At 51.7% G+C, this 25,607-nt stretch overlaps 1 protein-coding gene across 1 annotated transcript; it reads left to right on the top strand.

Annotated features, from left to right (window-relative positions):
* Positions 1–213: 213 nt before the first annotated feature.
* On the top strand, positions 214–23,265 carry CDC25B (cell division cycle 25B). Its single transcript, XM_083380151.1, is given in 15 exon segments — positions 214–425; positions 6,108–6,115; positions 6,118–6,204; positions 6,649–6,703; positions 12,091–12,127; positions 13,425–13,532; positions 14,271–14,378; positions 15,571–15,705; positions 16,241–16,318; positions 17,293–17,469; positions 18,798–18,893; positions 19,028–19,090; positions 20,964–21,062; positions 21,793–21,926; positions 22,950–23,265. Coding segments are annotated over 15 exon segments (1,512 nt in total). The 5' UTR covers positions 214–270; the 3' UTR covers positions 23,122–23,265.
* The last annotated feature ends 2,342 nt before the right edge of the window (positions 23,266–25,607 follow it).

Genomic DNA, 25,607 nt, shown 5'->3' with positions numbered 1-25,607 from the left:
CTCTTTCCCCGCGGCGGCTTTGCGCATTTTCCCTCCTCCTCCTCCTCCTCCTCCTCCGCTCGCGCAGCCGGCCGGCCATTGGTTGGCGCTGCGCCTCCTGGCGCTGTTATTTTTCGAATCTCATTGCGGGGCTGCCCGGGGGGGGGGGGGGAAGGGGGAGGGGGCGGGGCGGGGCGGGGGCTCTTTGGCGCGCAGGAGGCCGAGCCGGAGCCGGAGCGTCCCGCTCGCTCGCCGGAGCCTCTCCCTCCTCTCCTCTCCTCTCCTGGCCCGATGGAGCCGGCCGGGCCCCCCGCGCGCTCCCCGGAGCCCCGCCGCCCAGCCCGCCCGCCGCCCGGGCTCGGCAGGCAGCTCTGCCCGGCCGGGACCGCCGTGTCCCCGGTCACCCACCTGGCCCTCGACATGGACAAGCTGGCCGGGCTGGGCAGGTAAAGGCTTCGCCTCTTTCTCTCTCTTTTCCCCCTTCCTCTCTTCCTCTTCCTCTCTTCCTCTCTTTCCCTCCTTCCTCTCTCTCCCCCTTCCTTTCTCTCCCCTTTCCTCTTTCCCCTTCCTCTCTTTCCCTCTCTCTCCCCCCTCTTCCTTTCTCTCTTTCCCCTTCCTCTCTTTCTCTCTCTTTTCCCCCTTCTCTCTCTCTTTCCCCTTCCTCTTTCTTTCCCCTCTTCCTCTCTCTTCCCCCTTCCTCTTCCCCCTTCCTCTCTTTCTCTCTCTCCCTCCCCCCTTCCTCTCTCTTTCCCTCCCTTTCCCCCTCTTCCTTTCTCTCTTTCCCCTTCCTCTCTTTCTCTTTTTCCCCCTTCCTTTTTCTTTCCCTTACTCCCCCCTCTTTCCCTCCTCTCCCTCCCTCTCTCTTCCTCTTTCCCTCCCTCCCTTGCTCTCTCTCTCTCTCCCTCCGTTTCTCCCTTCCCCCTCTCTTCCCCTCCCTCCCTCCCTCCCTCTTTTTCTCTCCCCTCTCTTTCTCTCCTTTCTCTCCCCCCCCCAAAAAAAACTCTGGCAGGCCTCCTTTACACCATCGCGGCTCTGTCTCCCTTGTGTGTGTGCGCGTGTGTGTATGCGTGTGCGTGTGTGTGTGTGTGCATGCGTGTGTGTGCATGCGTGTGTGTGCATGCGTGTGTGTGTGCCTTGTGTGTGTGCGTGTGTGCGTATGCGTGTATGCGTGTGTGTGTATGCGTGTGTGTGTATGCGTGTGTGTGTGCATGCGTGTATGCGTGTCCGTGTGCGGGGCAGGAGAACCGGGACCGCGTGGGCGGGAGGGCGGACAAAAGCGCCCCCCCCTTTGGCGGCAGGAATGCGGGCTGGGCTGTCAGGCGCGCGGAGGGAGGGGGAGGGGGGAGGGAGAGCCGCGGAAGGGGTCCCCCCCCTCCAGATGTGCAGGGGAGGCTTGGCGCTGGAGGGGGGGGAACCGGAGGGGCTTGCTGGGGGGGGAGAGAAAGAGTGGGAAAAGGGTCTTTGGCCTCCCACCCCCCCAAGGTGCTGCCAAGGTCAAGGGCGCCTTTCTCCCCATGCTGGAGCCCAGGGGGGGCATAAAAAGCCCCCCCCCGACCCGGGGCAAGCTGGAGGGGTCCCTTTCCGACGGGGGGGGGGAGCAAGGCCATTCCCCTAGGCCAGGGGTAGGCAACCTCGGCTCTTTTATGACTCGTGGACTTCAACTCCCAGAATTCCTCAGCCAGCTGTGCTGGCTGAGGAATTCTGGGAGTTGAAGTCCACGAGTCATAAAAGAGCCGAGGTTGCCGACCCCTGCTTCCTAGGCAGACCTTGGCTTCTTAGGGGAGGGGGAAGTGAAACTCCTAGCAGCAAAGACATGGGTGGGTGGGGGTCTTCTGCAGGGGGAAGGAGCCCCCAGTTTCTCGGCAGCTGGAAAGCAGACTCCTCAGATATTTTTTTTTATTTTTATTTTTAATTCCATTTATATCCCATTTATATTCCATTTACAAGCTTAGCAGTAGCCTTCATTCTATGTATGTGCCTGCTTGTTAGGGCTTTCACACACACCCCAAGCGGCATTATTACAAAGTCAGCTTAATTGCCCCCCACAATCTGGGTCCTCATTTTACCTACCTGGGAAGGATGGAAGGCTGAGTCAACCTTGAGGCTGGTGGGACTCGAACCTGCACTAATGGCAGGCAGCTGGGGTTACTTAAGGAGGCATTAGCCCACTGCTCCACCAAGGCTCTTGGGGGGGGTTGTCTCTCTACACCCTGCCTGCCTCTGGTCAGGAAGGAGCAATCTGGGGGGGGGAGGGTTTTTTTGCTTATGTCCTTGGGGAGGGGGTCCCGCCACCCCGCCTGCAGCCTGAGCCCTCTGGCCTGACCCCTGGGGGGGGGTTGCCTTGGTCTGCAGCCAGAGCCCTCCCCGCAATTTTCCCCTTTGCACGGGACAAACGCCTCTTCAACCCCCCCCCCCCCAAAAAGGCCATTCATAGGGAGCAAAGGCCTGGAGGGAGGAAGTGCTTCTGGGTGCACTTACTCAGGAGCAAGAGGGAAAGACTTAACGGTCACTGGAGGCTGGGAATCCTAGTTTGCATCAGCAGTTGCCACATCCATAAAACAGCCCCCCCCTTCTTTTTTTTTTCTTCCTCCCCCAGTTCGGGCCTGCAAACGTGGCTCCGGGTCCCAGTCACTTCCTCTGGGAAGCAAGGCCTGCTTTGGAGGGGGGGGGGCTTCCTTCCCTGATTCTCCTCCCCCCTCCACCCCCCAATAAGATTCCTGTGCAGGGAGAAAATTGGGGAGGGGGTGCTGGGTCCTTGGAATGTCTTTTGAATTTATTCCATCTGTTGGCAAACTCAGGCTTTTTTCCTGGCTGGAGGCAGTCCCCCCCCCCCAAGGAAAGAGGCTTCTGTGATGAAAGCTTACAAATTGCACGTTTCGGGGTTGGGGTGTGCCTTGTTTTGGGGGGGGCTTCTCCAAACCCTCCCTCTTTTCCCGCAGTGCTTAGGCTGGCCCTCTTTTTAAAGGCGGCTTTAACCCTGACCCTCTGTTCTTCCTCCTCCCCGCCCCCCCCCCCACAGAGTGCAGGTTTTGGCTGGGCCTCCTGCGTCCTCCCCCCCCCCTTCTGCCCCAATGCTCAGAGGAGCAGCTGCTCCTATTGTAGTTCTTTGCATAATGCCAGGAGGAAGCGAAGGAGCGTGGACATGAACAGGAGGGGTGCTTGCAACACGTGGCGTGGTGTGGAGAGGCCCCTTGCCCGACATCCGGTGCACAATAAGGGGGGGGGCTGTTATACAGTGCTGGAAGGATCACCTTGGCTGACCAGGGACCTCCAGATGCCAAGCCTCAATTTGGGGGCGGAAAAAGAAAATGCGCCCCCAAAGTCCCATCTGCCCCATTGCATGTTGGGTGAACCCAGCCAACCCTGGTTAGCACAAGTAGCCATGATTAAACGAGGGCTCTCGTTCTTCCCTGCTTTGACCCAGAGTGGAATAATCCAATTCCCGGGAACCCAGTTGGAAGGGACCTTGGAGGTCTTCTAGTCCAACCCCTTGCTCAAGCAGGAGAACCTGTACCATGTCCCGACAGACGGCTGTCCGGTTTCTTTCGGGGAAAACTTCCAGTGTTGGAGCACCCACCACGTCTGGAGACCATTTGTGGTTCCACTGATTAATTGTTCTGATTGTCAGGAAATCTCTCCTTCGTTCCAGGCTTCTTCTTCCCTTGATCAGTTTCCAGCTGTCGATCAAGAGAGATCAAAACTAGGAACTAAAGAGAAATTTCCCGACAGCGAGAACAACGAACCAGCGGAACCACCTGCCTCCAGAAGCGGTGAATGCTCCAACACTGGAAGTTTTTAAGAAGAGACTGGACAGCCATTGGTCAGAAATGGTCTAGGGTCTCCTGCCTGAGCAGGGGGTTGGACTAGATGACCTCCAAGGCCCCTTCCAACTCTGTTATTCATTGGAAACGGCTCGTGGCAAACTTTATTCAGAGATGGTGGCCAGGTTGTTCTGTAACGTGCCTGGCTGGCCGTTAGTCCTTCCTTCCTCCCTGCTGACGTTTCTGTTTCGAATCACCCCCAGGCCCAGCCTTTTTAATGAGGCCATAACTAAAACGAAACAAAACTGGGTGGGTACAGCTCAGAAATGCAAATTAAATTTGCATTAAATTTGACAAACTCCCGTCTCGCTTGGGCCGGCTGACAAGGCCACGAGTACAGAATGAGACAGTTGCAGTATTAACAAACATTAGAAGGTTAGGCAGGAGACGTTCAAAACCTGGTCAGCTAAATACAATACAGGTGGTCCGTCGCTGTTGTTAAGTGCGTTTCCCCCCCCATTTTGTGACTTTTCTTGCCACGGTTGTTGAGTGAGTCAGCTCAGTTACTCAGTTAGTGGCGAGGTTGTAAAGTGAATCTGGCTTTCCCCATGACTTTGCTCGTCAAAAGGGGTTCATTGCGACCCCGGGACACGGCGACCGTCATAAGTATGAGTCAGTTGCCAAGCATCCTAATCTTGAGCATGTGACCCCAGGACGCTGTGACCGTCATACGTATGAGTTGCCAAGCATCTGAATGTTGATCACGTGACCGCGAGGGGACGCTGTGACGGTCGTCAGTGTGAAAAAACGGTCATAACTTGCTTATTTTCACTGCTGTTGTAACTTTGAACGGTCGCTAAATGAACTATAAATGCCAATTGTTTTTATCAGAGTCCTTGGCATTTGGGGCCAACCTGGCTCATCTCCAAATTTGGCTTTGAGTTATATTAGCGGCGCAGCGTCCCGTCCTGTCACTCAATTTTAAGAGCCGCCTTCCTTGAAATATTTCCAGGGCTCCTAAAATTGCTGGGCGAGTTTGAGCAGAAAACAAAAGTCGGCTTTTGCTGCTGACACAGGTTTGAATTCGGATGTCTTGCACCGGGGTGGGGTGGGGGTAGGGCGCTGGTAAACTTTCAGAGCCTCCTGGCCAGGAAGAGTCTAGCAGGAAACAGCCGAGGCAGAGTTTCCTGAGCTGGTTTTTTAAAGAAGAAAAGATCTGAGAAAGCACGGCCCCGTTGTTGATCAATTTGCTAAGATAACGTGCAAGTTTTGATGTGTGGGAGGCCTCAGATGCAAACAGCTAGATACAGGGGTCTTCAAACGTGGCCCTTTGATGACTTGTGGACTTCAAAGCCCAGAATTCCTCAGCCAGGCACGCTGGCTGAGGAATTCTGGGAGTTGAAGTCCACGAGTCATAAAAGGGCCAACTTTGAAGACCCCTGAGCTAGAAGTTGGGTGGACTTCCAACTCCCAGAATTCCCCCCACCTTCAACCTTTCCACGAACCTTTCCGGTCTCTGCTGTTAACTGGTAGTAATAATAATAATAATCAGAACAGAGCTGGAAGGGGCCTTGGAGGTCATCTAGTCCAACCCCCTGCTGAAGCAGGAGACCCTCTAACCATCTCAAGACAAGTGGCTGTCCGGTCTCTTCTTAAAAAACCTCCATTGTTGGAGCAACCCACAACTTCTGGTGGCAAGCAGTTCCACTGGTTAATTGTTTTCACCTCAGGAAATTCCTTCTTAATTCCAGGCTGCTTCTCTCCTGGATGAGTTTCCGAGGCTCCATTGTGGTCGTAAGGCGACTACATTCAAAGGGGCTTCATTGGCAGCTGTTAGGGGTTTCCAAGTTGTTCATTCATATCAGAATTTTTAATTTTAATTTTAACTGGGTTTTTTATTTTCTCTCAGGGTTTCATTTAATCTTTTTTAATTTGTTTTAACTTTTGTATTGATTTTCTTTTAAATATCCTGTAAACCGCCCTGAGTCCTTCGGGAAAGGGCGGTATATAAATCTAAATAAATAAAATAAATAATAAATATTTGTGCTAAAGATGAGGAGAGGAGGAGGAGAAGGAGGAGAAAGGGAGGAGAGGAGAGGAGAGGGAGGAAGAGGAGGAGGAGGAGAGGGAGAAGGAGAAAGGAGGAGCAGAGCGAGGAGGAGGAGGAGGAGAAGAGGGAGAATGAAAAGAGAGAGGAGAAGAACTTAGAAAAATCAGCCACCTTCATGCGGGGTTTCTGGAAGAGAAAATGTAAGAAGAAATCAAACGAAGAGACTCCGGCACAAGTCACACGTTTTGTGTGTGTGTGTGTGTGTGTGTGTGTGTGTGTGTGTGGTGTCTAACCCCCCCTCCCTCTTTGCCTTGCAGTGACTGGGACACCCCAAAAGGAAAAAGAAGCTCAACCTGGACTTCAAGAAGGAATGGTCGTCTCAAGACTCGGTCTCTGCGGAGTCTACGGACTCAGGTGAGGTTTGGGAGGGGTGGGGCTGAATTCGAATCCGTGTCCTCCCAAAACACGGGTCGTCTGTATCTCTCAGGGGACTGTACAGCTAGTCCTCGACTTGCGACTGGGTTTCTCGGGGGCTTTCTGAAATTAACAGACCCTCCCAAGTCAGGGCTTCTCCAAGCTTGGCGACTTTACACCCTGTGGACTACAACACCCAGAATTCCTGAGCCGGCCTTGAGTTTGCTTATCAGTTGCAAAAAAAGGGGGGGGGTGTCACGTGACCCCGGGATGCTGTGACCCCGGGGACTATGTGGCCAAGGGGAGGCTGCAACGGTCGTAAGTGTGAGGAACGGTCGTAAGTCAGATTTTTGGGGGGAGAGTCGTATCTGAACAGTCGCTAAGCGAACTGTTGTAAGTCGAGGAGTATTTGTAATCACTGGAGCACCTTTTTCTGCCGTGCAGGTGTTGGCCCGGACTCCCCCATGGAGACAGACGTGGAGATGTTTCCTCAGGATCTGTAAGTTAGCCTGCTCTGCTGTGTGGGTGGGGTTGGGCTGTGTTCACACACAAATATCTTCTTTTTTCCCCCCTGCAAAACTTGAGAATGTTTGGGGATATAAGAGTTGAGGAATTTCTCTTTCCTTCCTTCCTTTCTTTCTTTCTTTCTTTCTTTCTTTCTTTCTTTCTTTCTTTCTTTCTTTCTTTCTTTCTTTCTTTCTTTCTTTCTTTCTTTCTTTCTTCCAATGTAAAAATGCGAAACAAAGCAAAATAGAAAAACAAACCAACAACAGCTAACACTAACAATAAAAACAAAACATACAAAAAAGAAAATAACCGCAAATATATCATTGGCATTAAAACACAAAAGGAATTTCTGCAGCCGGGTTTATGCGTTGCCTTACTTGTTGCGTCTAGGTATCCAAATTTATTGTTGGTTTTATTCGTGGATTAAACCTGTTTGCTGCCCATCTCATTTCGAAGCCACGCTGGGCGACTTAAGGCAGCCTTAAAAACATTAAAGCTGTTAGATATATATTCCTAAAACAATAAAAATGGATAAAACCACCCAATTCTGGAAAGGTAGGCCTGCACTTAATGATTTATTTATTTATATTTTTAATTCCATTTATATCCCGCCCTTCTCCGAAGACTCAGGGCGGCTTACAAGCTTAGCAGTAGCCTTCATTCTATGTATATGCCTGCTTATTAGGGCTTTCACACACACACCCCAGTGGCATTATTACAAAGTCAGCTTATTGCCCCCAACAATCTGGGTCCTCATTTTACCTACCTGGGAAGGATGGAAGGCTGAGTCAACCTTGAGCCTGGTGGGACTCGAACCTGCACTAATGGCAGGCAGCTGGGGTTACTTAAGGAGGCATTAGCCCACTGCTCCACCAAGGCTCACCATGATGGTGATGGGACCCAGGTTTGTATGATAGTCATAAATCGAGGTGCCCACCTGACCGACTCAGGCTTACAACCTTTTTTACACCAGCTGTTAAGCAAATGCTGCAGTCATATAGTGAACGTGGCGGTCATTAAGCGAGTCAATAGATTCCCAAGAGCACTTTTTTTTTTTTGCCGGAAACTAATCAAAAAGGCCAGTTTCCAGCAAAAAAATAATGCAAATTACATCACGCGACTGCACAATACGTATAGTTCTTGACTTACGACCAAAATTTTTTACGTGGCTAAGTGGGACATTTGTTAAGTGAGCTTTGCCCCGTTTTACGACCTTTCTTTGCCACAGTTGTTAACTGAATCGCTGCAGTTGTGAAGTTAGTAGCACGGTCGTTAAATGAGTCTGGCTTCCCCCGTTGGCTTTGCCGGTCAGAAGGTCGCAAAAGGGGATCCCACGAACCTGGGACGCTGCGACCGTCGTATATATGAGTCAGTTGCCAAGCGTCCCGAATTTTGATCACGTGACCTTGGGGCGCTGCGACGGTCGTTAAGTGTGAAAAACGGTCGTAAGTCACTTTTTCCCGCATGCTCGGTTTTGGGCACAAACCGAGGCCTACCTGCGGTTTTAAAATTGCTTATTCCAGAGGATTAAATTAAATAAAAAAGGTTTGGGTCTGCCTGTCGGCCCATGAAGTGCGGAAAACGTGGGGATTTGATTGTTTTCTTTTGCCCGGTTTCGGATGTGCGACCTTAATCTATTTATTGCCCGTGGTTTAAGGGTGGCTTGTTGTCAGCTGTGAGGGGATTAAATCCAGATCTTCCCTTGGCACAATCCGTTTCCAAGAAGTTTGAGTCAGTGGAGACCTTTTGATTTTGTCCTTGCAAGGCAGTTGAACCGGGGTGGGTGGGTGGGGGAAAGGGGGTGAGTGGCGAGTTCAAGATTTGCCCTGAGCATTTAGATCAGGGGTCCTCAACCTTGGCCACTTTTAAGACTGGTGGACTTCAACTCCCAGAATTCCTCAGCTAGCTTTGCCAGGAAGGAGAGAGAGAGAGAGAGAGACAGACAGACAGACAGAGAGTGAGAAAGAAAGAAAGAAAGAAAAAGAAAGAAAGAAAGAAAGAAAGAAAGAAAAAGGAAGGAAGGAAGAAAGGAAGAAAGAAAGAAAGAAAGAGAAAGAAAGAAAGAAAGAAAGAAGGAAGGAAGAGAAAGAAAAAGAAAGAAAGGAGGGAGGGAGGGAGGGAGGAAAGAAAGAAAGAAAGAAAGAAAGAAAGAAAGAAAGAAGGAAAGAAAGAAAGAAAGTGAAAGAAAGAAAGAAAGAAAGAAAGAAAAAGAGGGAGGGAAAGGAAGGAAGGAAGGGAAAGAAAGAAAGAGAGAAAGAAAGAGAAAGAAAGAAAGAAAGAGAAAGAAAGAAATGATTGAGAGGGAGAGAGAGAGAGAGAGAGAGAGAAAGGAAGGAAGGAATAAGGAGAGAGAAAGAAAGGAAGGAGGAAGGAGAGTGAAAAAGAAAGAAAGGAATGGAAGGAGGAAAGAGAGAGTGAGAAAACGGAAGGAAGGAAGGAAGGAAGAAAAATTCTTCAACTCCTGTGTCCCCAAACATTCTCAATGTTTTGCAGGGAAAACAAAATACATTTGTCTGTGAATTGAAGTCCACCCGTCTGAAAGGGGCCAAGGCTCAGGACCCCCACCCCGATTTAGATGCGAGGCACTCCACCAAATGCTCGGGGCAAATCTTAACGACCAAAGTTGAGCCCAGACTTTCCGTTACTAAGCAAGTCGGTGGGTTAAGTGAGTTGGGCTTCATAAAATGGGCCTGGTTGGGTTTTTTGGGCACTTTTTTGCCCCCCCCCCCAAAGCCATTCAATAAGTGAAACACGCGGTCGTTAAGTGAATTTGGCCTCTTCCCCCAATGACTTTTGATTGTGAGACGTTCCCTAGGAAGGTCTCCTGTGTACAATCCCAGGAGCCGGGGATGCCGTAATTACAGGCAGTCCTCAACTTTGCGACGGTTCATTTGGCGACCGTTCAAAGTTACGACGGCACTGTAAAAAGGGATGGATCGCCATTTTCACACTTAACGACCGTTGCAGCCTCCTCGTGTTCACATGCTCAAAATTCAGATGTCGGGCAACTGGCTCACATTTATGACGGGGTCACGTGATCCCCTTTGGCGACCTTCCGACCAGCAAAGTGAATGGGGAGCCCCCCCAGATTCGCTTCGCCACCATGTTTCCCTTAGCGATGTAAATTTGGGGGGCTCCCTTGTGGTCTCCCTGTCTTGTAATAAGTGTCCAGGATGGCTAGAAGTCACTTTTTGCAGGGCTGTTGTAACTTTGAAGGGTCACTAAACGAGCCATCGTAAATCGAGGACTACCTGTGTTGGGGACGTAAGGGAGGGAGTTGAGGCCCAGAGTGGGGGGGGGAAGGATGGGGGCCGCAGAGGGAAAGTGGGGAGGGTTGCGGGAGCTTTTGTGGTGCACGCTCCCTCCCTCTTCTTGCTGTGTGTGTGTGTGTGTGTGTGTGTGTGGGGCAGAATGGTTGTGGGGAATGCATGGGGCTTGTATCTGACAGATGGTGCGGGGGGGGGGGATCTCCTAATTTGCATGCAGGTGGGGGCAACGATTGTGGAGGCCCCCGAAATGTCCCCTTTGAACGCCTTCCTTTGTTGTCGGTCTTTGGAATTGAATTGGCCCAGCCAAGCATGCTGGGGCGGGTGGGTGGGAGCAGAAGCCCCCTCCCCACTTTCCGCACCGCAGGCTCTCAATGGAGGAGGAAAGGAGGCCTCTTGAGGGTGGGGGCCCACGGAGGCCCAGCCTGGGAGGGCGTGAAGGGGTCGGGGGGGGGCGAAGAAAGACCCCACAGGGTGCTTGGACCTACATCCCGGACGATCCCCCGATAGTTTCGCCTAGCTACAGGGGTAGGCAACCTCGGCTCTTTTAGGACTCATGGACTTCAACTCCCAGAATTCCTCAGTCAGCATTGGGAGTTGAAGTCCATGAGTCCTAAAAGAGCCGAGGTTGCCTACCCCTGGCCTAGCATATCAGCCGGAGCTGCTTTGTTCTCTCTAGAGAGCTGGGCGACAAGCCGGAGTTGGCGTCGTGTGGGCACCTAAAGGCCTGCTAGACCAACCCTCTGGGAGGGAGGCGAGGAATGCCGTCAGGAGGAGAAAGGGGGCCCGCTGGAGCATGGGGCCCGGAGTCGGTCCCTGCTGAGGTTGGAAAGGAAGGCGGGGGGGGGAGGAGGGAAAGGTAGGAAAAGATGGGATGACGATGGCTTGACGGCTTTCACACCTGACGGAGCTCAGCCCTAGTTTTGACGGAGAGGTTTGAAAAGGGGGGGGTCTAAAGGGGAGGGGGCGCTCGGGTTGCCGTGCTCCTGAATTTGGAAACGCGTCAGTGGCGATGCCGCCCGCCACAGGTAGTCCTCAACCTACAAGCATCCGTTTAGTGACCCGTTCAGCGTTAGAACGGCACTGTGAAAGGTGACTCGGGACCCTCTTTTTACGCTTGACGACTGTCGCAGCCTCCCCGGGGTCGCAGGATCAAAATTCAAGACCCTCGGCCATTGATTCGCATTTATGACGGTTGCAGCGCCCCGAGATCATTTGCCACCTCCTCCTGAAGAGCAAAGTCAGTGGGGGAAAGGCAGATTCTCTTAACAACCGTTTTGCTAACTTAACTGCAGGGATTCACTTAACAACGGTGTCAAGGAAGGATGTAAAACAGGGCCAAAAAGCTCCCCCCCCCCACTTTAACAACTGTCTCACTTAGTCACAGAAATGTTGTGGTTCAGAATTCATGACTGGCTGGGGAATTCTGGGAGTTTAAATTCTAATGTTTGGCTGCGGAATTCTGGGAATTTATATTGTATGTGATCAGCTGAGGAATTCTGGGAGTTTAAATCCTATGTGTTTGGCTGGGGAATTCTGGGCGTTTAAATCCTATGTGTTTGGCTGGGGAATTCTGGGAGTTTAAATCCTATGTGTTTGGCTGGGGAATTCTGGGAGTTAAATCCTATGTGTTTGGCTGGGGAATTCTGGGCGTTTAAATACTATGTGTTTGACTGGGGAATTCTGGGCGTTTAAATCCTATGTGTTTGGCTGGGGAATTCTGGGCGTTTAAATCCTATGTGTTTGGCTGGGGAATTCTGGGAGTTTAAATCCTATGTGTTTGGCTGGGGAATTCTGGGTGTTTAAATCATACATGATCGGCTGGGGAATTCTGGGAGTTAAAATCCTATGTGTTTGGCTGGGGAATTCTGGGAGTTTAAATCCTATGTGTTTGGCTGGAGAATTCTGGGTGTTGGAGTCCAGACATCTTAAAGCTGCCGAGGTTGAGAAACACCGAGTACAGTAGTAAAGCTGTCCATAACTGGCCACTTTAAGACCTGTGGACTTCCCAGAATTCCCCAGCAGGCTTTGTTTGCTCTGTTGGAAGGGTGGGGGTCTGGTGGAGTCAGGGGATCATCAGAAATCCTAATTCTTCTTTTCCTTTCCGCCGCAGGGAATCGCTTCCCCTTCGGAGAATCAAGTCCTTACCGGTAAACGCTGCTTCTCCTTGGTTGAGTCCTCCGGGTGGGGACCCCCGGGTGGGCTCTGGGTGGGGGGCTTTGCAGAGGAAACCTGAGCCGATCTAGCCGGGGTTGGGCTGCCATTGGAGGGGGGGGTAACACCGGTCTGTGGGTTAGTTCGAAATCGGGGGTACACGGGGGACGAGGCCTCCGCGTGAGGCTTGATCCTTCACCCCGAGGGTCCCCAACCCCTGTTCTGTGGACCGGCACCTGTCCACGGCACGCCCAAAACCAGTCCACGCAAAGAAACGGAGCCCCGTCCGTGGGAGACGGGCCACACGTGAAACCACGGCTTCTCTCCACGGAACCGGTCCCTGGCGCCCCAAAGGTTGGGGGCCGCTGCTTCGCCCGAGGGCCGTGGGTGCCCGGGCAGGGGACACCGCCTGCCTGATGCCGCCCACCTGCCTTCGATGTCTCTGCGGTGTCTGCTGGACCTCTGCGTCCCTGGGAGCCTGGCGGAGGCCCTGAGTTCGAGTTCTAGGGAGGGAAACGGGGCCGCCGAATTGTCGGCCTGGGGCAGCTTGCGGCGGCCCCCGTTTTATTGGTGGCGGGAAGCTTTGTACAGGCAGTCCTCGGCTTAACGGCCGGAATTGAGCCCGAACTTTTATGTTGCTAAGCGAGACGTGTGCTGAGGGAATGTGGCCCCCCATTTTACGACCCTCCTTGCCGCAGCGGCTCAGCGGATCGCTGCAGTTGTTAAGTTAGCCGCGCGGTCGTTAAGTGAATCCGGCTGGCCCCATTGACTTTGCTGGTCGGAAGGTCGCAAGAGGGGAATCGTGCGACACCCCCCCCCCTCCCGGGGACGCTGCGACCGTCGTAAGTGTGAACCCCCAACGACCGAGCATCGGAGTGTGGGTCGTGTATGACCCTGGGGATGCTGCAGAGCTTGCGAGTGAAAAAGGGCCGCGTCCCCTTTTTCCAGGGCCTGTCGTAACTTTGAACGGTCGCTAAACGAAGTGTGGTAAGCTGAGGACTACCTGGCCTACAAATCTTCCTGCCTGGAGAAGCGAGCCCTCCCCCCCTTCACACACACACACCCCGGACCTGGGAGCGTTTCTGACCCTCTTGGAAGGTGGCCCTGCTTGGCTTGCGGGGGGGGGGGGGGAAAGGAAACTGAGGCACAGCATGGCTGGTCTGGAGGCCTTTGGGGCCCTGGGCCAGCCCTGGACACACACACACACACACACACACACTCACACACACCCACACCCCCGGCAGAACCCCTCCTCCTCCTCCTCGTCCCTCACCTGCTGCTCTCTCTCCCCAGGTGAGGCTCTTGGGCTCCAGCCCCATCCTCAGGAACATTTCGCATTGTAGGCAGTGCAACGGCCCCGGCCAGAACCCCCCGGCTGCCCCCCAGAGCCTCACGGAGCATGTAAGTGAAGGGCCCTGGCCCTGGCCCCTTCCCTTCTCTCCCCCTTCCCTTCCCTTCCCTTCCCGCTTCCTTCTTTCCTTCCCTTCCCTTCCCTTCCCTTCCCTCCCCTTCTTTCCTTCCCTTCCCTTCCCTTCCCTCCCCTTTCCCTTCCCTTCCCTCCCCTTCCTCTTTCCTTCCCTTCCCTTCCCTTCCCTTCCCTTTCTTTTCCTTCCCTTCCCTTCCCTTCCCTTCCCTTCCCTTCCCTCCCCTTTTCCTTCCCTTCTCTTCCCTTCCCTTCCCTTCCCTTCCCTTCCCTTCCCTTCCTCTTTCCTTCCCTTCCCTCCCCTTCCTCTTTCCTTCCCTTCCCTCCCCTTCCTCTTCCCTTCCCTCCCCTTCCTCTTTCCTTCCCTTCCCTTCCCTTCTCTCCCCTTTGCCTTCCCTTCCCTTCCCTTCCCCCTTCCTCCTTTCCTTCCCTTCCCTCCCCTTCCTCTTCCCTTCTCTCCCCTTTCCCTTCCCTTCCCCCTTCCTCCTTTCCTTCCCTTCCCTTCCCTCCCTTTCTCCTTCTCCCTCCTTCCTTCCCTGTTTCTCCTCCTCTCCCCTTTCTTACTTAGCCATTTTCCTCTTTTCCTTTCCCTTCCCTTCCCTCTTTCCCTCCCTTCTTCCCTCCCTTCCCTCCCTCCTCCCCTCCCTTCCCTCCCACCCCTCCATTTCTTGGCTTCCTAAAATTGCAGCCTGCTTAGCTTTTTCTCTTTCCGACAGGAGGGGGCCATTTTTAAGAAGCCCCCCCGGCCTACAAGCCGCCTGCCGGGGGGTCAGGGGGAGCGGGCGCCCTTCGCCCCAAGACCAAACTCTGCCCCGCAGCTCCTGGTGAGTGCCGGCTGTCAAAGGGGAAGTGGGTTTGGGGTGCAGGCGTGGTTGTGTGTGTGTGTGTGTGCTGCAATTTTGCTTTTATTTTCCTTTTATCGATTGGGTCGATTTATATAGCTGACCTGCCCAGCACAGCGCCCAGGGCGGTGTATTTGATCGAGGGCAAATCATCCTTTTGAAAAGAAAAAAAGAGAGAGAGAGACATAATAAAGCAAAATACAAAAATGCAATCCGAAAGGGCCAATTCAAAAATGCTGATGTGTGTATTTAACAAATTTATACAGCCGTCCAACTTGCCCACAGTGATTCCGAGCGGGGCCCGACGATAATTCAGCAGGTCGTCCGATTCTCGGTCCTTGGGAAGACAATAGCAGAGTAACAGCGTTGGGAGGGACCTTGGGAGGCCATCTAGTCCAACCCCCTGCTCAAGCAAGAAACCCTATACCATTTCTGACAAATGCTTGTCCGGTCTCCTCTTAAAAGACTCCAGTGGTGGAGCATTCATAACTTCTGGAGGCGAGCTGTTCAAAGCCTCATGTGTTGTGGAAGGCAGGCAGGCAAGCAGGCAGGGTTTTTTTTTTGGGGGGGGGGGTCACCAGATTTCACAGGGGCTGCTGTTCCAAAGAGTGGAGGCAGCCCCAGAGAAGATACACTTACTGGGTCCTATCCCAGGATATCTTGCAGGTGTGGCAGGGTCCCCAAACACACCAGCCCTTCTAGATCTACCATAAAGGAAACGGATTGGCTGGAGGGGGGTGGTCAGGAGGGGGCTATTCTGAAGGGTGTGTGGCTCAACCCCCCTCGGTCATCCAGGCCACAGTTGTCCCAAAGGTCATTTTTCCGAAGGCAACTGACTTTCTTTCATGGTTTTTCTTGAAGAGGTTTCGCTTCTCACCCCAGAAGCTTCTTCAGTTCTGACCGAAGAAGCTTCTTGGATGAGAGGTGAAACGTCTTTCGAAACCAAAAACCAAGGAAGTCCCGTTGCCTTTGGGAAAAAAAGCAGCTTTGGGACTTGCCCAAACATGATTTTGGCTGCAGCTCCCAGCTGAATTGCTTGGACTCCGCAGCCAACGGGAGATGGTGGGCACCCGGTTGGGAAACTTTAGCCGAGTCGCTCTTGGGACGACGTGATTGCCTGGGAAACTGCCAACAGAAGCTCAGGCTGCCGACCTTACGGATCCTTGCTCTTCAGTTCTGCAGCCCTCAGAAGGAGAACGTCAATCCGGAGAGCCCGGTCTACCTGCGCCGTTCCTCCTTGACGTCCTTCATGAACAACGACGACGACGATGACGGCTTTCTGGAAGTCCTGGACGAAGAGGAGCTGAAGGTAAAGGTCTCGGCTGGAGACCTTGTGGACTGCTGGTGGGGCGGCGCGGGGCGGACGCTGGCTGACTCTTGAAATATACTGGGAAGTCCTTGCCTTGCAACCACAATTTGGGACCGGAACTTCCATCACTAAGTGAGGTGGCAGTTAAGTCAGCGAGTCTACCCCCTCCCCATGACTTTGCTTGTCAGAAGGTGACCGCACGACGCTGCCACCCTCATAAGTCAGCTGCCAAGTGTTCGAATCTTGATCACACGACCGCGGGGATGCCGCAACGGTTCTCGGTGGGGGAAAAAAGGGCCCCTCGTTTTTGCTGCCGTTTGTAACCCGGGACGGTCACTAAGCAAACGGTCGTAAGCCGAGGACTTACCTGTATTTTGAACGCGCTGGCCAACCTCTGGGAAAGGACGGGGCCTGCTTGCCTGCGGCAGCCAGGAGCCAGCGTGGGAAGGAAGCGACTGGGTCGCCCTGGCCGGCCAGGCCCGTCCCGACGCCCTTCGCCTGCTGACCTGACCCTGCGCCCTCCTCCTTCTTCCAGGGTGAGGGAGAGTTGCCTTCAGGCATGGAGAACCTGCTGACGGCACCGCTGGTGAACGCCAACGCCGAACCCGGCCTGGTACGTCAAGCCCTCTGCCCTCCGGGGAGGAGGGTGTGGGGGACGGCAGTCTTCCGATCCAAGTTGAGCAGGTGGGCCCTGCGATGTGGGGGGCAGGGTGGGGGGTGTCACGCATGCCTCGCTGCCCTGCTTGCCTTCGGGGAGAAGGGAGGTTGGAAAGCGGAGGTCGGTGGTTCTACTTTGGCTGGCTAAGGCTGGCATCAACCTCCTGAGCCTGAGCAGGGGGCTGGACTAGAAGACCTCCAAGGTCCCTTCCAGCTGTTCTATTCTATTCTGTTCTGTTCTATTCTATTCTATTCTATTCTATTCTATTCTATTCTATTCTATTCTATTCTATTCTATTTCATATATTCTATTCTATTCTATTCTATTCTATTTCATATATTCTATTCTATTCTATTTCATATATTCTATTCTGTTCTGTTCTATTCTATTCTATTCTATTCTATTCTATTCTATTCTATTCTATTCTATTCTATTCTATTCTATTCTATTCTATTCTTCCCTTCCCTTCTAATCTGCTGTAATTCTATTGTACTCTACTCCACTCCACTCCTTTTCCTTATTCTGTTCTGTTCCATTTGAAATTCCCTTCCCTTCCATGCTTTTGGGGCAGCCTTGAGTGGATGGCAGCCAGCTGGCAGCTCTTGCATCCCCCTCTGGGCTGGACTCTGGACCTCCAGAATGCATTGCTGCTGTGGCCACCATTTTGACTTTTTTGACTCCTTCCCAGCGATTATTTCTGAACGTGGGTACTGTGACTGAGCAGGCGGGCGTTGCCAGCATTGTGGAGCAGTAAAAGCCTCTTTGCAGAGAAGCCAGAATGAGCTTGGCACCCTCCTCCTCCTCCTCCTCCTTCTCCTCTTCCTCTTCCACCTCCTCTTCCTCGCCCCTCCCCCCTCTCTTCTTCCTTCTCCATCCTGGGCTGGAGCCCTCCCGCTCACCTCTCCTCCCTCCCCTCCGACTTCCCGCAGGGCATGTCCAGGAGCTCCCGGTGCCAGCGCCTCTTCCGCTCCCCCTCCATGCCCAGCACGGTCATCCGGCCCATCCTGAAGCGGCTGGACCGGGCCCAGGAGAAAGAGACCCCCGTGAAGACCAAACGGCGGAAGAGCCTCACTGGCAACGCCATTGTGGAGAAGGCGGAGGAACCGGTGAGGCTGGGGCGGGGTTGGGGGGGGTGGGGGGTGGGTTCCTTTGTACCTGTTGCAGATCCCCGGAGCCGAAGCCCACAATAGCAGCAGTGCAGCTGAGGCCTCCTTGGGATTCCCTGCAGGGGTGCTAAGACCCCCTCCCCTCCATTCCCAGGTGGTTTTGTGGGGGGGGCGGGAGAGCAAATTTATTTATTTATTTAATTTTAATTCCATTTATATCCCGCCCTTCTCCGAAGACTCAGGGCGGCTTACAAGCTTAGCAGTAGCCTTCATTCTATGTATATGCCTGTTTATTAGGGCTTTCGCACACACCCCAAGCGGCATTATTACAAAGTCAGCTTAATTGCCCCCAACAATCTGGGTCCTCATTTTACCTACCTGGGAAGGATGGAAGGCTGAGTCGACCTTGAGCCTGGTGGGACTCGAACCTGCACTAATGGCAGGCAGCTGGTGTTACTTAAGGAGGCATTAGCCCACTGCTCCACCAAGGCTCTGTTTGCAGCTGTGCATTTGGGGCAGGGGTCTTCCAGGAGGGAAGGACCCCAGTTCTGTCTTGCTAAAGCTCTCCTAGCCCTTTGCACCTGGGTTTAGTTCAGGGGTAGGCCACCTTGGCTCTTTTGTGACTTCAACTCCCAGAATTCCTCAGCCAGCATGGGGGAAATTATGGCCCCTTCATGACTCGTGGACTTCAACTCCCAGAATTCCTCAGCCAGCACGGCTCAGCTTGGAAACCTTTCCCCTTTCCCCTCAGCATGGCTGGCTCAGGAATTCTGGGAGTTGAAGTCCACCAGTCACAAAGCAGCCTAGGCCTAGGCCAGGGGTAGGCCGCCTTGGCTCTTTTATGACTTGTGGACTTCAGCTCCCAGAATTCCTCAGCCAGCATGGGGGAACTATGGCCCCTTCATGACTTGTGGACTTCAACTGTAAACCGCCCTGAGTCCTATGGGAATAGGGCGGTATATAAGTCAAAATAACCGCCCTGAGTCCTTCGGGAAAGGGTGGTATACAAATCCAATAAAATAAAATAAATAAATAAATAAATAAATAAAACAAATAAATAAAATAAATAAGTCGAGGACCACCCTTATCCTGCCAACTTTCCCTGGCTCCTGCTAGGAAATAAAGGGGGAGGCTGGAGGGGGAGGGGGGGCTGGTGTGACGTTGTGCTTCGTGGCGACTGTTCATCCTTGGCCTCTCGTTCCCAGAGGTGCTTGGGCTACTTCCTGGCAGGCCCAAGAGCTCTTTTGGTCTCCCAACAGGTGTAGGTGGTGGGGGGTGAGAAGCAATGCTCTTATCTCCCCCCTCCCCCCAATGTCCCGTTCTTCTAGATGCCTCGGCTGGTCCGCTCCCGTTCTTGTTGCCCCTTGGAGATTGCCAACATCTTGGACCAGGACCAGCGCGAGCTGATTGGCGACTTCTCCAAGGTATTGGCTGGCTGAGAAGACGAGAAGGGGGGTCCCGCTTGGCTTCTACTCCCTGGGGCAAGTGACGGATCGGGTGGGGCGTCTCTCTTGGCTGACGGTGGGCTGACGGCCCGCTGCCCTCTCCTCTCTCTTAGGCTTTCGTCCTCCAGACGGTGGAAGGGAAACACCAAGACCTGAAGTACATTTCTCCAGAAATGGTAAGGAAGGACCCTCAAGATCTGTTCTTCTCAAGAACATCATCTTTTTTTTTTATTGAAAAGTTTTAACATACAATTTTTCTTTAAGAATCCCCCCTCCCCCTCCCTCCTCCCTCCCCCCCTACCTCTACCCCCTCCCCCCTTCCCCCCCGACTTCCCAGAGCTAAATACAAGGTATATATAAAAAAAAAACAATCATAAACAACCATATACTAACAACCATAAACTCTAAAATCCATCACTCTCTAGCTTATATAGGATAAGACAAACCTTAATAATGTTAAATATATATAAAGAAACTAAAATAGAAAAAGAAAAAAAGAAAGAAGACTTATTCTAATGGTACATGAAACTTCTTAACCCTATACTTGTTCTGGACAAACTCAATCCATTTTCTCCATTCCATAATATAACGTTCTTGCAAGTGATCTTTCAAATAGGCCGAAATCTTCGCCATCTCTGCCAGGTCGGAAACCTTTAAAGTCCACTCTTCTATGGTCGGCAGTTCCTCTTTCTTCCAATACTGACCTATCAAAAGTCTTGCTGCCGTAATTAAATTTAACATCAACTTAGTGTCCACAACCGTAGCATCCGTAATTATTCCCAACAAAAAGAGTTGCGGACAAAACTTTATCCTTTGCTTAAAAATCTTCTGCATATTCCACCAAATTTTTATCCAAAAAACCTTGATCTTTTTACAAGTCCACCATACATGAAAATATGTTGCATCTTCATCTCCACATCTCCAGCATTTTGGCTGATAGTTCGGATACATACTTGCGAGAACATCATCTTAAAGCATGCCGGCTGGGGAATTCGGGGAGTTGAATGTCGGTTCCCGGAATCCCTCAGCCAGCATGCTTTAAGACGGGTGGACTTCAACTCCCTGTTCTGTACCAGCCTGCTACCGGCCCTGCAGAAAAGGCAGGGACAACCCCTTTACAAACGGCAAGAGGCTGGAATTACGCCTGCCAAATTTATAGCTACAAAAACAAACAAGACACGAACCAAGAAACAGGAGCTTTTAGAAACAGGAACTATCCAAGCGGTTGCCTTCAGCAAACCAGCCCTCCCCACACATTCCCCTTATATATTCAGGGCGTGGCTTCTCTCTGCCTCCTTCCGAGAAGCCCCATTGCCTTCCTCTGTTGACTCCTAATTGACTGCCTCCTGCGTCGGGCGTCCTTGAACAGGGCCAGCTGTGGGTCATCTTCATCCACACAGCTGGGTCTCCGTGGTGACCAAGTGGGAGGGGCCTGGCTGAGGGCTCTCATCAGCAAGATCTTCAACCCCCTCAGCAAGGTCTTCAACACCCCCCTTCTCCTCCTCTGAGTCATCCGACCCAACTGCTGAACCCACAGGCTGACCCTGAATCACAACACTCCCAGAATCCCCCAGCCAGCATGCTTTAAGAAGGGTGGACTCCCAGAATCCCCAGCCAGTGTGCTTTAAGATGGGTGGACTTCAGTTCCCAGAATTCCCCAGCCAGCATGCTTTAAAATGGGTGGACTTCAACTCCCAGAATCCCCCATCAGCGTGATTTAAGAAGGGTGGACTCCCAGAATCCCCAGCCAGTGTGCTTTAAGATGGGTGGGCTTCAGTTCCCAGAATTCCCCAGCCAGCATGCTTTAAGATGGGTGGACTTCAACTCCCAGATTCCCCTAGCCAGCTTGCTTTAAGCTGGATGAATTTCAGCTCCCAGAATCCTTCAGCCAGCTTACTTTAGGATGGGTGGACTTCAGTTCCCAGAATCCCTCAGCCAGCATTCTTTAAGCCGGATGGACTTCAGCTCCCAGAATCCCCCAACCAACAAGCTTTGCCAGACATATCTGTGGAGTTGGGGGCTTCTTTTTAACCCTCTCTTTGCCTGCAGATGGTGGCGGTCCTGAACGGCCAGTTCAACAACCTCATTGAAAACTGTGTGATCGTGGACTGTCGATACCCATATGAATACGAAGGTGGCCACATCAAGGTTAGTTCTTCAGCTGCAGCTTCTTGGCGCGAATCAGCAGGTTGGCCTGGATGAGGTGGATTGGAAGATGGTAACCTGGGTGGGTGGGCACCTGGTCCACATGTCATAACTGCATGGTTGGCTCAAAGAATTCTGGGAGTTGAAGTCCCCGAGTAATAACTGGATGGCTGGCTCAAAGAATTCTGGGAGTTGAAGTCCACGAGTAATAACTGGATGGCTGGCTCAAAGAATTCTGGGAGTTGAAGTCCCCGAGTAATAACTGGATGGCTGGCTCAAAGAATTCTGGGAGTTGAAGTCCACGAATAATAACTGCATGGCTGGCTCAAAGAATTCTGGGAGTTGAAGTCCACGAATAATAACTGCATGGCTGGCTCAAAGAATTCTGGGAGTTGAAGTCCACGAATAATAACTGCATGGCTGGCTCAAAGAATTCTGGGAGTTGAAGTCCACGAATATTAACTGGATGGCTGGCTCAAAGAATTCTGGGAGTTGAAGTCCACGAATAATAACTGCATGGCTGGCTCAAAGAATTCTGGGAGTTGAAGTCCCCGAGTAATAACTGGATGGCTGGCTCAAAGAATTCTGGGAGTTGAAGTCCACGAATAATAACTGCATGGCTGGCTCAAAGAATTCTGGGAGTTGAAGTCCACGAGTCATAAAAGTCCCCATCATTCCCCCGTTTGGGGAGCACCTTTGAAATGATGAACCCCTTTTCCTGCTTGGTTTCCAGGGGGCTGTGAATCTCCCCCTGGAGAAGGACGTGGAAGACTTCCTTCTCAAGAAGCCCATCGTCCCCTCGGATGCAGCCAAGCGGGTCATCGTGGTTTTCCACTGCGAGTTCTCGTCGGAAAGAGGACCCCGGATGTAAGTCTCCCCTTCTGCCCGCCCTTTCTTTTGGGGGGGGACCCGGCTGTCGCCCGCTTGCACCCCAACGCTCTAAGGTTCACAAACTCTGTCGCCACCCATCAAAAAGCTGAGCTTGCATTGCACGAGCCTGGCCGCCATCTTGACCTTTTTGACTCTATAGGCGGTCTCCTCGACTTATGACCACCGCTGAGTCCCAAATTTCCATTGCTAAGCGGGACGGTTGTTGAGTGAGTTTTGCCCCATCTTATGTCCTCGTTTGCCGCTGTCCTTAAGCAAATCCCTGCAGTTGTTAAGCTAGCAACACGGTCGTTAAGCGAATCCGGCTTCCCCTGTGAACTTCGCTTGTCAGAAGGTCGCAAAAGGGGACAACGTGACCCCCCCTCCCGGGGGATGCTGCGACCGTCGTAAATATGGAGCCAGTCGCCTGGATTTTGATCACGTGACCACGGGGGATGCTGCAACAGTCATTAAGTGTGAAAAACGGTCCTAAGTCCCTTTTTTCCAATGCCGTTGTAACTTTGGTCACTAAACAGACTGTCGTAAGTGCAGGTAGTCCTCGTCTTAACGACCACAGTTGAGCCCACGTTATCAACCGGAACATTTGTCAAGTGAATTTTGCCCCATTTTACGACCTTGCTTGCCACCGTTGTTAAGTGAATCACGGCCATTTTTAAAGTTAGCGACGCGGTCGTTAAGCGAATCCGGCTTTCCCCCATTGTCCTTGCTCGTGAGAAGGTCGCCAAAGGGGATGACGTGACCCCCTCCCGGGGGGGGGAACGCCGCGGCCGTCATAAATGTGAGTCATCCGCCAAGCGTCTGAATGTAGATCATGTGACCCTGGGGAGGCCGCCACGGCCTCGCCAGCGGGAGAGGAAGAAACGGCGATAAGTCCCATTTTACAGTCCTGTTGTAACTTTGAACGGTCACGAAACGAATGGTCGTAAGTCGAGGACCGCCTTTATACTGTTGTGACGTTGTGCTTCGTGGCGGCCGTTCATCCTTGGCCTCTCGTTCCCAAAGGTGCCGTTTCGTTCGGGAGAAAGACCGCGCTTGCAATACTTACCCATCTCTCCATTACCCGGAGCTGTACATCTTGAAAGGGGGCTATAAAGAATTTTTCCCCCAATATCAGGTGAGCTTTAATTTATTTATTTTTTTAAAAAAAAATTGCGTTGAGATTATCACAACGTAAAATACACGTGGAAATGAAGATAGTTAGGATAAGGGAGAGAAAGGAGATGGAGGTTTTGCTCGAGTAAAGCTTGTAAGCCGCCCTGAGTCTTTGGAGAAGGGCGGGATATAAATGTAATAAAAATAAAAATAAATAAAAATAAAAGAAAAATTTGCAGGAAAGCAGAAGTTGCCTTTTCGGCTTTTACGTTTTTGTTCAGCTGAACGAAGACGGGCTCCTCTGAATGAATGAACCTTTTTATTGTCAAAGTACAACGATGTGTACATTGAGATGAGATGAGCCTCCCTTTGTGCTCCCACCCCCCCCTACACACAGTGACAACAAACCCTCCATCTTACTACACCATGTGAACCAACTATACCACGCACCGCCGGCCTCCCAAGTCAATTCTGCATAAAATTCACAAAAGTTATTTCTCGTTCAAAAGCCTTAACAGCCCACGGATAAAAGCCGGGACTGCGCTCGGAGAAGACAATCTTGTGAGCACAACAGGCAGAGAAGAGAATTTCAAGATGCTATTTCTCTAGCTAAACTGCCCAGGAAGAACGTTTAAAGAGAGTGCAAAGGGTTTTATGCTGAACCCCAGATCTTAGCTTGCATAAGGTTCACACAATTGCCCCAGCGTTACTCAGGAATTTAAAAGAGCCAAAAGAAGCTCCTGAGCCGAGGTTTCAAACAAAGAATTACACCTTTGTTTTGATCAAAATGAATGAATGAACCTTTACTGTCAAAATACAACCACGTATACATTGAGATTGGCCGAGCCTCCCTTCGTGCCCCCACCCCCAGCTTACAGTGACACAAACCCTCCATCTTATTTATTTATTTATTTATTACATTTATATCCCGCCGTTCTCCGAAGACTCAGGGTGGCTTACAAGCTTAGCAGTAGCCTTCATTCTATGTATATGCCTGCTTGTTAGGGCTTTCACACACACCCCAAGCGGCATTTTTTACAAAGTCAGCTTAATTGCCCCCAACAATCTGGGTCCTCATTTGACCTACCTGGGAAGGATGGAAGGCTGAGTCAACCTTGAGCCTGGTGGGACTCGAACCTGCACTAATGGCAGGCAGCTGGTGTTACTTAAGGAGGCATTAGCCCACTGCTCCACCAAGGCTATTACACCACGTGAGCTAATTGCACAGCGCACCGGCCTCGCAAGTCAATCATGCATAAAGTTTATAAAATTATTTCCCATTCAAAAGCCTAACAGCCCACGGATAGAAGCTGTTTTTCAGCCTGTTGGTGCGGGTGGCTATATTCTTCCTTTATTTCCTACTGGATGGTAGGAGAGTAAAGAGGGTGTGAGTCGTCCCTGAGAATCTTCCTCACTCTTCCAAGGCAGCAGGCCCTGGCGAGGTCATCCAGCGGTGTCAGGGGACAGCCCACAATGTCTTGTGCTGTGCTCACCGCCCTCTGTAACGCTTTCCTATCCGCAGCTGTCAGACCAGCATACCAAACCACAATGCAGCGCGAGAGGACGCTCTCTATGGTAGACCGGCAAAAGAGGGTCATTAGCCGTTGTTCTACCCTGTTCTTCCGCAAGACCCTGAGGAAGTGGGGTCTCTGTTGGGCCTTTCTGGCCACCTGGGTGGTGTTAACTTTCCAGGTCAGATCTTTGCAGAGGTAGACTCCCAAAAGTCCCGAATGAGGAGAAATCCTTGTGTTTATTCCTTCTGATGACGTAATAAGCAATCCACCTGGCAAAGCGGACACACATAAGATCAAGATTTCACCCAGCAAGTTTGGCACGCAGTAGATAAGAAGGGAGAAAGCAGAATTAGCTAAAAATGTTCCCTTTGGGGGGGGGGTTCCCTAAAGAGATCCCAGGTGGGTTAGTAGGACATGGGGTGTTTACCTTGCTGCCCATTCATGATCTGCATCCACAACTCTGCAAGTGCCCAAAGACAGCAGGGCCATCTTCGCATATTCACAATTGATGCTTCCTAAGCGGTCTCCTAATTCTGGGTCAACAGAGAAGAGAATGGGGGGGGGGGAAAGGGGGGGAAAAATATTGACTTCCATCTTTTTTTTCCCCTTCAGGGCAATAAAACCCAAAATCAAATCACAGCCTTAGTTGTTTTACTTTTGCACGCTTAATACTAGCCATTTCTATAACCAGCTGCTTAATCGGTCTGTGAATCCCAAAGTCAAAATTTCCTGTTTTCCGATCTAAAAGTTGGCTTCCCGGTAGAAACAAAAAACTAGGTGTATTTTGATTCTCGGTTTACAAGCATTAATTTTCCCCACCTTTGCCGATTCCCTCAGCTTTTCCACCCGTTCTTTCCATTTCTGCATGTAAAGGATTCTCGCCGCAGTCAGCCTATACAAAAACTGTCTATCATCTATCTATCTATCTGTCTATCATCTATCAATCATCTATCCTATCTTCTCCCTTTGGGAGAAGGGCGGTATACAAATACAATAAATAATAATAATAATAATATCATCTATTATCTTTCTATCTATCTCTCCTCCTCTCTAT

The sequence above is a fragment of the Vipera ursinii genome (assembly GCF_947247035.1).
Source record: "Vipera ursinii genome assembly, contig: scaffold_116, whole genome shotgun sequence".
Classification (NCBI taxonomy): domain Eukaryota; kingdom Metazoa; phylum Chordata; class Lepidosauria; order Squamata; family Viperidae; genus Vipera; species Vipera ursinii.
Note: the sequence above shows the minus strand (reverse complement) of the source record. Positions and strands in the feature narration are given on the sequence as shown.